This window comes from Schistocerca americana, chromosome 6 (assembly GCF_021461395.2).
Source record: "Schistocerca americana isolate TAMUIC-IGC-003095 chromosome 6, iqSchAmer2.1, whole genome shotgun sequence".
In the NCBI taxonomy this organism is placed as follows: Eukaryota; Metazoa; Arthropoda; class Insecta; order Orthoptera; family Acrididae; genus Schistocerca; species Schistocerca americana.
The window spans coordinates 339,208,518-339,221,742 of NC_060124.1; the positions used below are offsets into that span (position 1 = coordinate 339,208,518).

General features: G+C 39.6%; 1 protein-coding gene across 1 annotated transcript in view; it reads left to right on the plus strand.

Moving 5' to 3' along the window:
* The first annotated feature begins 1,331 nt into the window (after nt 1-1,331).
* LOC124619439 (equilibrative nucleoside transporter 3) overlaps nt 1,332-13,225 on the plus strand; it is a 59,174-nt gene continuing 47,280 nt past the window's right edge. The window contains exons 1-5 of the mRNA XM_047145826.1: nt 1,332-1,682; nt 1,961-2,143; nt 2,921-3,002; nt 7,164-7,330; nt 9,080-9,174. Of these exons, the coding sequence (XP_047001782.1) occupies nt 1,980-2,143; nt 2,921-3,002; nt 7,164-7,330; nt 9,080-9,174 (508 nt within the window). The 5' untranslated portion in view covers nt 1,332-1,682; nt 1,961-1,979. The remainder of the gene's footprint in view (nt 1,683-1,960; nt 2,144-2,920; nt 3,003-7,163; nt 7,331-9,079; nt 9,175-13,225) is intronic.

Here is a 13,225-nt window from a genome sequence, read left to right on the forward strand (position 1 = left end):
AATACCTCTTGGGGTTCTAGAATAGGGTGAACTCATAGTTAGTGAAGACCATTCATATTCCTTGTGTTATAGCTACTTGCTTTCAAATGGCGAATGGTTAGTGATGACAAATGTTTTGTATGTTCACGCTTTAACTCAGCATTTGCACAGCACTTTGCAGTTTACTCCATGTCTTTGCTGACAAATAAGTCAAGTTCTATCACACTGCAATTGATGATGGCCTTTCTACTTTTTTCTTTATACATGCCATGAGTATTCTCCATGGAAATGTGCCTGAAATATGATTTCAACTCCTTGATGGGACATTTGTTTTTCCTGCTTTTAAACTCTTGTGTTATCTACGAATATTATATATAAAAATAACTCAGTTGGAAAATGTGATATAATAACATAGAAGTGGGTGAAGAAAGGCTCAGTTCAGTCTCTTAGAAGTGGTGCCATATACAAAATAATACAATATTGTGTCCATACAATGTCGCTGTATCATCATCCAGTTTTTTTTAAAGTCGTATTGACAAACTAGGATCACGTTAACAACTTCAGTTCCTCTTCTTCCTTTGTTGTTGTTTCCTATTTTTCCAGTATTCCCTCATTTTTTCCCCATGAAGTATCTTCCTTCCTTCTGTCCATGTTGTTCCGGATTTTTTATTTCTTCTGGTTTGAAAGCCTTCCAGATTTAGTATTTTATTTTTAATTAGCAAGTTTTTTATTTATTTTTACGTTACTTTAATTGGTTCACTAACATGTTTAAAAGTGAGACAGAAACATCATAAAGGAATTTTTGTTTCATTTGAATGCTGTTCATAGGGGGATCTGATTCACTGAATTATTTGTAGTACTAATTGTATAAATCAGCACGTGGTTCTAAATAGAACTATTCACTTATTACACGTAACTGGGAATCTATTTTCAATGCCCCTGTATAATGGTATTGTTTTCTTTTATCATGTGCACCTTATTTAGCATCGTACTACATACAATTATGTTTCTTTTTTTTTAAATAAAGCCCACACAGAGTTTTAAATTACTCATGAGAACATAGATTTCTTACTAGTCCTCAGGGATAGATTAATAAATAGATTTAAAAAATTATTTGAACATCACATTTAATCATCATGCAGGTTAAATAACTGTAAATTATATCTAGAACATAACAAACTCCTCATCTGTGATCTACTTTATATGTGATTATCAATCCAGCTGTTCTCTTTTGACTGGGTGCGCCAAACCACATTATCGATTCTTTTGTTGTGTATTTGCTGCGATCTCCCGATTGTATTCGGTACTAAACAATAGTTGTGTTAATGTCCTATCTTTGGCAGAGATATTGTAATGCTTGTGCTATTGACAGCGGCAAGTGTCAACTACGAGTACGGTGCGCTTGCTGACGCTCGTCGGTGACAATGGTATAGGTAGTGTGTTGTGAGTAACATTCGGATGATGTAGTGATTGGTGACTCATGGCAGAGTAACATGCTGCCCGTCTTTGTTATTTCATAAATGCAACATATTGTGTTGAAGTGGAATTACGCGAAAGACTGGCCGTATTATTTTCGTACAGTCGCTAAGTGAAAACACGTCTCAGTCAACGCCAAGAAGACTAACAAATCTGCCTTGTGTTTTAAACCAGATACGTAAATTGCTGTGGCTTCAGAAAGAACGCGCTGACTTTTCAAAAAGGGTGTGAGTATATAAGTGTATCGTCCTTTTCTTCGGAGGGATTAGAATAGTGTCGCATTGTAATTAGGCAACAATTTTCCTGATGTACCTGCAGCTTGGTGTTATTGTTCCTCATCTGTTGTTCAGTACCAAATATTTCATGCTTGTGTTGTTTATCAGAATGAAGGAAGGACCAATAATAAATAGAAACAAGGAAAAGCGGTGGAAGGGACTCCTCTGACTTTTATTTATTGGATGGGCTTTTGAATTTTTTCATCCACCTATGTCGTCCTACTCCACAGGTAATTCAAGTTTTGGAATATGGAGTACTCAGTCAATACCAGGCCACTCCTTCAACAGAGTGAAAGTGAGAGTGATTTTGACGATGGAGCAGCAACGAAAAATCGTCCTGCTGAAGATGATGACCATGTTGTCGTCACAGATGATGTCAAACCTCTGTTTAAAGTCAGGGAACCATGTGACAGGTAAAATAATTATGTGAAATCTCTCATTCATGTTTCTCTGTTTTTTTTTTTTTTTTTTTTTTTTTTTTTTTTTTTTTTTTTTTTTTTTTTTAATAGACGCCAAATATAATGTTATCCAGCATCGATCGATTTCATATTTGATACAAACCATAATCCTAAAAGCTTTCCAAATATCAAACTCATTAGATACTTATTTCACCTCACAGAGGTAAATTTCAGTTATCGGCGGGGGGGGGGGGGGGGGGGGGGGGGGCACAAGTGGGGAATCATAGCCATATACACCTGTTACTTGTATCTTAAACGGGATGCCAGATATGACAATTCTGTTTCATAAATACCACTATAGGAAGATCACAGAGTAATGAATGAAAAGTTGGTTTCGTCATGTGGTAGGGCATCAGGTGTTTAAGAAAAGGGCTGAACTTGAAGCCAACCAAGTTTTCCCAGTTACATATATGTCTGCCTATCCTCAGTTTTATCACTGCAGTGACAAGACTTTGCATGCAGTTTCAAAATTTTGAGTATTAAAGTTTAAATTCCTCTTAGGGCTGTAACTCTGTTTGTAGTATTTTACCTGCATGCCTTATTTTCTAAACTATAACAAAGTTAATATTTGCCATATGAAATGCTGTGAATTGAAAAAGTAGAGCTATCAGTTTCGTGTGGTCCTTCAAAATTCTGCAATAGAACGTATTTGATTTCTCACATACAGTATTTAGACTGAGTAAACTGCAGCACATTATGTAGAAGTATGATATTTGTTTTGTTTTCTTACAGGTTTAACCTGGCTTATGTTATATTTTACCTGTTGGGAATGACTACTTTGCTCCCGTGGTGTTTCTTCATTACAGCAGATGATGTGAGTCTGCAAATTTTCTTCTTTTTCCAATTATTAAAAATTAGAACTATTTCGAGATTTGCATTGATGATGATTGACAGCTGTTTGAAATTAGATTGAAATGAATTTACTAAAGGCAAAAACTTGGCTGCAGCTGTGTTAGGTACATATGTTCTACCTGTTGGTGGCATATATTTGTGATGGACCAGGACTCGAACATGGATTTCCCACTTATCATGAGTGGTCGCCTTACCATTAGGCTATCCATGTACGCCTCCAGGACCAACAGAAACCTCTGTATATCACTCTGTCTATGTCCCTATAGTATATTTATGAAAGTAAGAGACTGTCGTATGGGGATGTATACAGTGTGACATGAAAGTTTGGATGGGCCCTGGCACATGCACAAATAGCCGAATGCAAGGCAACTGCTCGTAATAAGTGGGAAACCTTTATTTGAGTCCCAGTCCGGTGCGAATTTTCACATCACCAACAGATAGAATACCTGTGCTTAAATTCATCGTCTTCAGCAAATTCATCTATATCTATTGAAGACAGTGGAAAGCTATATATTGTGGTGGTAGTGTGAACAAAATACCATCTGAATGCCATATATTGTTTCTTTCACAAACACTTAATGTGCGGACAAATTTGAGTTTTAGAGTGGAGACAAACTAAATATAACAGTAAAAAAAAAGGCACCATGATCCCAAAACACACAAAATGACAAAAAGAGACAAAATTGCAATATTCTGGTACACCAACAAAATCTACAGGACACTTCCCTTGACCTTTCAACTATGAAAACTGAAATAGTCATTTCCCTTGACCTACGTAGATCAACCACAACTATTGATACCAAAAAACCTTACCTACAACTACGAAAAATGTCAGTGACAGTGGAACTCTGGTCACCTCATATTCTTGCGGCAAATACTACACTTCAGTGAACAGCCCAAATAACTAAAGGAATTAATAATGGAAATGCGTCCTCCCCCATCTCTGACCACAGCGTAGCACTGTTATATTTCGTCGTCATATCCATGCCTATCAATAGAAGCCACATAATAAATTAAACGTATTACTGCATCACAAACAACACAATAGTTTTGCTCATAACATAGCTTGGCAATTACAATCAGTCATGTAACAGTCTTCAGCCTCCTGAATAATGTCTGACATGTTCCACATCCTGGAGGACCTCCTCACTACGGATCAATTGGAATGAAAGTAAATCTAATCTAATCTAATCTGTAAGAAGTGTTTTACTTTTTATGCAGAACAAATAGTATCAATTTTAATTGTTTTCAGTAATCTTACAGTTCAATAGTGATACATGTGGAGCACTCAGCTTTTTAAAATACCATTGACACTGAGTCTCATGACTTCTTCTTCTTCTTTTTTTTTTTTTTAGAAATTCACATTATTTTTATAATTAGGCCATGGTGCATAGTGCAAACTGGCTCAACAATGAGGACTGAAAGGAGGTTGATGCAAGTGCCACCTAAAGCAGAGTATGGCTCTATTTTTTATGCATCAGCAAGGCCCAACTATCGGAAATTTGTAGATACAGTCACGTTGTACACAAAGAGGGCAGAAGATTGGTAATTTGGGCTTCGAAATAAGTTCCACACCAGCATCAGTACAGGCAATAGTGGCTTCTCTTTTCCCACCAAATGTATTTAGTCAGTATCATCTTGAAAATGCCAGTCTGCTGCATTCAACTTTTTCATTAAGACAGCCCAATTACAATCTCATCAAAGAGATATCTCTTTGATCTGAGAATAATGATCTAGCAATATTTTGTCACCTAAAGTCTCTCTCTTACATTTTACAAAATATAAATATCTCAGGGAAAACCAATGCCCCCTCTGCTACTCTCTGCACCCCACTTTGAGGACAGCTGGCGTAAGGTAGGAGAATAGGAATTGGGAAAGTAACTAATTTGAAAGATCTTGTACCCAAAGAAGTTCCTTATTATATCCAAATACTTGGAAATGATTGTTGGTGTAATGCTCAGGAATTAAAATAATGATATTTCTCCAATGTAGAAAAAGACAGATTTCTACTTACCGTAAGGAAGACATGCCAAGTTGCATACAGGCACAATTAAAACACACTTACACAAAGCTTCCGGCCATGACTTTCATCAGTAAATGAGAGACATACACCATTCACACACACAACCAAGCATACCTCCTGCACATATAATTGCCAACTCCAGCATCGTAGGCCAGAATGCAACTATCACGTGGGGTGCAAGCAGCAGTCTGGAGGAGTAGGGTTAGTAGTGTATGGGTGGAGAGAGAGAGAGAGAGAGAGAGAGAGAGAGAGAGAGAGAGAGAGAGAGAGAGACAAATGCAGGCTGGCGGAGTGTCCAGGGACTAGACTGCCAACAGCAGCATCGAGAGGTTATGGGGCAGAGAGGTGGGGAAAAAGGAGAGGAGCAGGGAAAGACAGACATATGCATTGGCTGAGGGCTGCAAATAAACATGGTGGGATATGAGAATGGGGAGGAGATGATAGTACAGCAGGTCTGGAAACTTTTGGTGTAGGGTATGGAGACTGTATGTTACCATAGGTTGAGGCCGGGAAAATTACACGAGCAGAGACTGTGTTGTAAGGATAACTCCCGTTTTCACAGTTCAGAAAAACTGGTGGTGGAGAGCGGCATCCAGATGGCTCGGCTAGTGAAGCAGCCATTGAAATCAACTATGTTATATTCAGCTGTATCTTGTGCCACAGGGTGGTCTACTTTGCTCTTGGCCACAGTTTGGCAGTGACCATTCGTAATGGTGGATAGCTAGTTGGTGGTCATAACAATATAAAAAGCTGTACAATGATTACAGCAGAGCTGGTAAATGACATGGCTGCTTTCACAGGTACTCGGCCCTGATGGAGTTGGATAAACCTGTGAAAGGAGTGGAATAGGAAGTAATGGGTGGGTGAATCGGGCAGGTTTTGCACCTGGGTCTTCCGTAGGGATATAATCCTTGTGGCAAGGGGCTGGGATAGGGAATGGCAGTGGGATGGACTAGGATGTTGTGGAGGTTGGGTGGATGACAGAACACCACTTTAGGAGGGGTGGGAACTATCTTGGGTAGGATGTCCCTCGTTTCAGGCCGTGATGATAGGTAATCAAAGCCCTGGCAAAGGATGTAGTTCAGTTGTTTCTGTCCTGGTTGGTACTGGGTGATAAAGGGGACACTGCTTTGTAGATGGTGCTTGGGGATGATGGGAGGATTGGGGTGTGAGGGGAAATGGCACGGAAGATCTGTTTGCGGACTAGCTCTGGGGGATAGAGCCTGTCTTTGAAGGCCTTGGTGAGACCCTCAGCATGCTTTGCAAGGGAGTTTTTGTCACTGCAGATATACCAGCCTCAGGTGTCCAGACTGAATGGAATGGATTTTTTAGTGTGAAAGGGATGACAGCTGTCAAAATGCAGGTATTGTTGGTGGATTTCACGTGGACAGAGGTGCAGATAGAGCAATCGGAGAGGAGGAGGTCAACATCTGGGAAGGTGGCACACTCTGTTGAGGAGGACCATGTGAAGCGGATGGGAGAGAAAGTTTTGAGGTTGTGAAGGAACGAAGATAGTGTGTCTTAGTCCTGAGTCCAGATCATTAAGATATTATCAGTGAACTTGAACAGGACTAGGTGCTTGGTGTTTTGGAAGGCTATGAAGATCTCTTCCAGATTGCTGCTTGCATCCCATGTGATTGCTGCATTCCGGCCCAAGATGCTGGAGTTGGCAGTCGTATGTGCGTGAGGTGTCCTGGTTGTGTGTGGGAATTGTTGTCGCTCACTCTCACTCACTCACTCTTTTACTGATGAAAGCTGTGGCCAAAAGCTTTATGTAAGTGACTTTTAATTGTTCCTGTCTGCAACTTGACGTTTCTTACTTACAGTAAGTAGCCATCTGTCGTTTTCTATATTTTTTGATATTTCTACCTGGAGTTCCCATAGCTTGATTTAATTATATTTCTGTATAGTTTAATACTTTTTTTTAAATTTAAGCAAGTTAAATTATTATAAATGCAGCAAACATTTTGGTTATGTTTGCAAAAAGCCATACTAATTGGAATTATATTAACAAATATTCATGTAATTATATATTTTTCAGAGTTAGAATCAATTAATTGGTGGTCTGGCATTAATTCTACAATTTTATTCTTGTTGCAGTACTGGATGTATAAACTGAGGGATGTTAATCAGAGCTCTTTTGAGATATATGACCTCGATATTGATCAGAAATCAGATTTGCAAGCCAGTTTCACAGCTTACCTCAGTGTTGCATCAACAGTTCCCAATACACTCTTCCTTGTGTTGAACTCCTTACTTAGTCACAGGTATGTTTACTCAATTTTCAAGCAAATGCAGATTTTCCAGTGTATATGATATAGAAATATAAGAAATAATAAAACCACATTAGTAAACTAGAACAAATTGCTGGACTTATTGGCAGTGAAACCTGCAATACAGGTAAATATCGAAACAGTGAAGTTTCGTTTCTACAGAATGGTGCAGGGTTCAAGCTAAGTGATTTGGCATAACCAGCAGTGTAAATCTACAACCAGTGTCGGGATGTTAAAAACTTAAACAAAGAGAGCAAATAAATCTTCAACATTATGAACTAAAGTAAATACCAAAGTTATTTACAAATGTTAGAAATCCAAAGCTTAGTACCTAATAAAATGAGTTAACATAGTACATCTGCAGTGGTGCTTGTTAGGAAATAAAGTTCGACAGACAAATTACTAGCTAACGGGAGTGTACTAGTTGCAGTTACCAGTGGATCTCGTTGGAATAGCCTTCAACTTACTGATGGTACTGTTTTGTTATATAAGCTGCAGAACAAATGTCACAAAGTAGGATAACGCAATAGCTTAATTAGAAGAGAGTTATAAGACTTGACTTCACTATAGAACCAATAAATAAATAAATAGGAATAACAATGATATGAAAGGCAAATAAATGAAGAAGGGAGAAGACACAACTGAGATAGAGGTGACTTGCAAAACAGACATGGATATGATTACTGTATAACCATTTTTCTAACCAAATAGAAGAGTACTCATCTGAAAATAGGCCGGATAAACACCGCCACATATCATATAATGAATGCTTTCACAGTCAGATGTCTAAGTTGCTGGTGAGTCTTCTGGGTTGTAAGGCTGTGAGCCAAGAAACTTTTCAGTTCCTGGCGTTTTGCCCAGAGAGTACGTGGACAATGTTGGAGATGCTCTTAGACTTCAGACTCATCAGTCGAGATGACTCAATGATGCCAGGAGCACCTTCAAAGATGTCCAGTACCATTATGGGTTAAACATGAAGTGAAAAATTTCTTCGACCACAGTCACATAGTCACATATCATAATTTGTGAGGAAGCCTTGAAGATTTCATCCAGTAGTAAGCAGTAACTAATAATGTAATGTGAAACCACAGATTTCATTCCCATTTTGAGAGACACATTGCTAGTAGACTGGAAACAGGATTACAGTTCTTCTACCAGTTACTACAATAACTTATAAGTAAGAACTACATTTTTCTATATATTTGCTAATGTCCATTATTATTTCTGCACCATGCTATACTTATAGTTTGTTTAATGCTTTCTCTCCCTTGCTCTATTCAGTCAAGCTTATTAGCACCATATATGCCATAATGTCTGCTCATTTCAGAGTCTTTTTTGTACCATCTACCTTTGACATATTTGTACTTCAGTCATTCCTGTTTCCACCATATTATGTCTTAAAGTATTGTGTTAGTCTTGTAGTTTTCTTGTCTTCTGTTGTTATTATTTTTTTCTGTTTCCAAGTATATGAAATCCAGCTCCTCACCATTGCATAATGCCAAATATCTACAAATTCTGAAATAAAAGTTACACTTGCTTGGTACATAATTCATAGTTCTTTCTCTTTTTCTTTTCTTTTCTTTTCTTTTCTTTTATCTGAAAGTCCCATTTCACAAGCATGCCAAATCAAAGAAGAAAAAGCAAGCTGCTGGACTAAGTGTTTATTGGTATTGTTAAGATTCAGAGATTTTGGCTGTTTTCCTTCATGTATCTATGTATTCAAACACAATTTGTACTTTGCAGGATATCATTAAAAATACGAATGGTGGGATCAGTTTCGATTGTTGTCTTACTATTCATTGAGACCACAGTTCTGGTAAAAATAGATACAGACAATTGTAAGTAACTAAATTTCATTGTAACTGCATGAAAATATTTATAACAATGTTAGGCAGAAAAGTTTTATTCACTTTTTATGGAATCTAACATTTTTTAATATTTTTTGTAAACCTAGATTATTTGTAATTTTTTTACGGTGAAGAAGCAGTGACAGGATGGCTCTGTATCTTGTAAAATATGAAATTCTTTACCAGTTTTTGTGAAAAAGCTCTAAATATTTGGGTAGCTAGTACAATGTGAAGTCTGCAAAATAGTTAAGACAGAAGATATTGCATTGACAAGTAAACATATCCAAGGGATACACTTTGATTTTGATAGGTGTTGAATATTTTATAGTACAGAGTAAAATAAGACACATTTTTATGTGCCCATATGTCCACTAAGAGAGTAAAACAACCCCTTAAAAAAACTAAGTTTAACATTTCTGAATGATTTCCATTGAAATCGTGATAGATACACTCCTGAAAATGGAAAAAAGAACACATTGACACCGGTGTGTCAGACCCACCATACTTGCTCCGGACACTGCGAGAGGGCTGTACAAGCAATGATCACACGCACGGCACAGCGGACACACCAGGAACCGCGGTGTTGGCCGTCGAATGGCGCTAGCTGCGCAGCATTTGTGCACCGCCGCCGTCAGTGTCAGCCAGTTTGCCATGGCATACGGAGCTCCATCGCAGTCTTTAACACTGGTAGCATGCCGCGACAGCGTGGACGTGAACCGTGTGTGCAGTTGACGGACTTTGAGCGAGGGCGTATAGTGGGCGTGCGGGAGGCCGGGTGGACGTACCGCCGAATTGCTCAACACGTGGGGCGTGAGGGCTCCACAGTACATCGATGTTGTCGCCAGTGGTCGGCGGAAGGTGCACGTGCCCGTCGACCTGGGACCGGACCGCAGCGACGCACGGATGCACGCCAAGACCGTAGGATCCTACGCAGTGCCGTAGGGGACCGCACCGCCACTTCCCAGCAAATTAGGGACACTGTTGCTCCTGGGGTATCGGCGAGGACCATTCGCAACCGTCTCCATGAAGCTGGGCTACGGTCCCGCACACCGTTAGGCCATCTTCCGCTCACGCCCCAACATCGTGCAGCCCGCCTCCAGTGGTGTCGCGACAGGCGTGAATGGAGGGACGAATGGAGACGTGTCGTCTTCAGTGACGAGTCGCTTCTGCCTTGGTGCCAATGATGGTCGTATGCGTGTTTGGCGCCGTGCAGGTGAGCGCCACAATCAGGACTGCATACGACCGAGGCACACAGGGCCAACACCCGGCATCATGGTGTGGGGAGCGATCTCCTACACTGGCCGTACACCACTGGTGATCTTCGAGGGGACACTGAATAGTGTGCGGTACATCCAAACCGTCATCGAACCTATCGTTCTACCATTCCTAGACCGGCAAGGGAACTTGCTGTTCCAACAGGACAATGCACGTCCGCATGTATCCCGTGCCACCCAACGTGCTCTAGAAGGTGTAAGTCAACTACCCTGGCCAGCAAGATCTCCGGATCTGTCCCCCATTGAGCATGTTTGGGACTGGATGAAGCGTCGTCTCACGCGGTCTGCACGTCCAGCACGAACGCTGGTCCGACTGAGGCGCCAGGTGGAGATGGCATGGCAAGCCGTTCCACAGGACTACATCCAGCATCTCTACGATCGTCTCCATGGGAGAATAGCAGCCTGCATTGCTGCGAAAGGTGGATATACACTGTACTAGTGCCGACATTGTGCATGCTCTGTTGCCTGTGTCTATGTGCCTGTGGTTCTGTCAGTGTGATCATGTGATGTATCTGACCCCAGGAATGTGTCAATAAAGTTTCCCCTTCCTGGGACAATGAATTCACGGTGTTCTTATTTCAATTTCCAGGAGTGTATATTAAAAAAAAAATAGAGCTCCTAATTTTTGCAACAGTGCACCCACATGTGTCAAAAAAATTTTTTTTTAGAAATCCCCTCGCCCTTGCCTTTTTGTTTCTGATTTCGACATATGACTAACAGCATCGTTAATACCAAATTCATCATATACAATGAAGTGGTATTCGTATTCCAAAGATGCATTTGTCAGAAATAAGCCAGAAATATCTCTGTACAGTTGCCCTGTGTGTCTGTTTCAGTGCTAGTTATCAGATTGGTTTGTTTAACAAGTGTAATTTTGTGAAATATAAAATATGTTGTGTTGCATTTATGTTTCCTTTTTACATTTGGTGCAATTTTTTGTTTTCAAGTTGTAACCTTTTCAGATTGAATTTATGTTCAATTCGAAATAGTTTGTATGTTATTGCAAATGTGTACAGTAATGAGGAAGCACAGAAATGTTCAGGTCAAAAAAATGGAATGCCCTTTATATTTTGTGCAGTAGGTGCATCAGACAGTTGCAATTTCGTGACAGGAGCAGGAAAGAAGAGATGACTCCCCCTCTTTTTCTCTTGGTTGATCAACCTCATCCAAGCACAAGGGCAGCAGTGGGGACAGCTGATGTGAGGGAAATGCTGAGTTAGAAGCTTTGAGTAAACACATTATTGATAAATGACGCAATTATGGGAAGTCACATTACTCAAATCTTTGAAGACGAAAATGCAGTTTCGTGTCCTATTCTAACTGAAGAAGGTTATGAAGAAATGGTAGATGGTGATAAAAAAGCAAAAGGTGACATAGACCTTGAGTATAAACAAACAGCCATTACATTTTATTGCTCTGGTAAAAACAAATTTGAAAATGTAAAAAATTGGAACGCGGGTAAGATACTATGAACAGCATAGTGAACCCATTATTGTAGCCAAGATAGACACGAAGCTTACGCCTACCACAGTAATAAAAGTTTATATGCCAACTAGCTCCGCAGATGATATAGATATTGCAGAAATGTATGATGTGATTAAAAAAAAAATCTTCAGATAGTTAAGGGAGAGAGAATTTTAATTGTCATGATGGACTGGAATTAGATAGTAGAAAAAGGAAGAGAAGGAAAAGTAGTAGGAATGAATGACGGAACTGCCTGGTAGAATTTTGCACAGAGCATAACATAATCATAGCTAACACGTGGTTTAAGAACCATGAAAGAAAGTTGTATACGTGGAAGAGGCCTGGGGACACTGGAAGGTTTAAGATAGATTATATAATGGTAAGAGATAGGTTTAGGAACCAGGTTTTAAATTGTAAGACATTTCCAGGGCAGATATGGACAATTTATTGGTTATGAACTGTAGACTAAAACTGAAGAAACTGCAAGAAGGTAGGAATTTAAGATGATGGGACATGGATAAACTTAAACAATCAGAGGCTGTAGAGTGTTTGAGGGAGTGTTAGGCCACATTTCACAAGACCAGGGGAAAGAGATACAATATAAGAAGAATGGGTAGCTTTGAGAGATGAAATAGTGAAGGCAGCAGAAGATCGAGTAGGTAAAAAGGTGAGGGCTAGTAGAAATCCATGGGTGTTAGAACAGATATTGAATTTAATGGATGAAAGGAGGAAATATAAAAATACAGTAAATGAAGCAGGCAAAAAGGAATAAAAGTGTCTCAAAAATGAGAATGATAGGAAGTGCAAAATGGTTAGGCAGGGATGGCTAGAGGACAAATGTAAGAATGTAGGAGCATGTATCACTAGGCATTAGATATACTGGATACAGGAAATTAGATATCTCTGGAGAAAAGAGAACAACCTGTATGAATATCAAAGCTCAGGTGGAGAACTAGTCCTAAGCAAAAAAAGGGAAAGCAGAAATATGGAAGGAGCATATAGAGGATCTACACAAGGTCAATGTACTTGAGGGCAGAAGTATGATAATGGAAGAGGACGTAGATGAAGATGAAATAGGAGATGTAATACTGCGTGAAGAATTCAGCAGAGCACTGAAAGACCTACATCGAAACAAGGTGCCGGTAGTAGACAACATTCCAGACTACTGATAGCCTTGGGAGAGTCACCCATACCAAATCTATTCCATCTGGTGAGCAAGATGCATAAGACAGACAAAATACCCTCAGACTTCGTGAGGAATATAATAATTCCAATCCCAAAGAAAGGTTACTGACACCAAACTA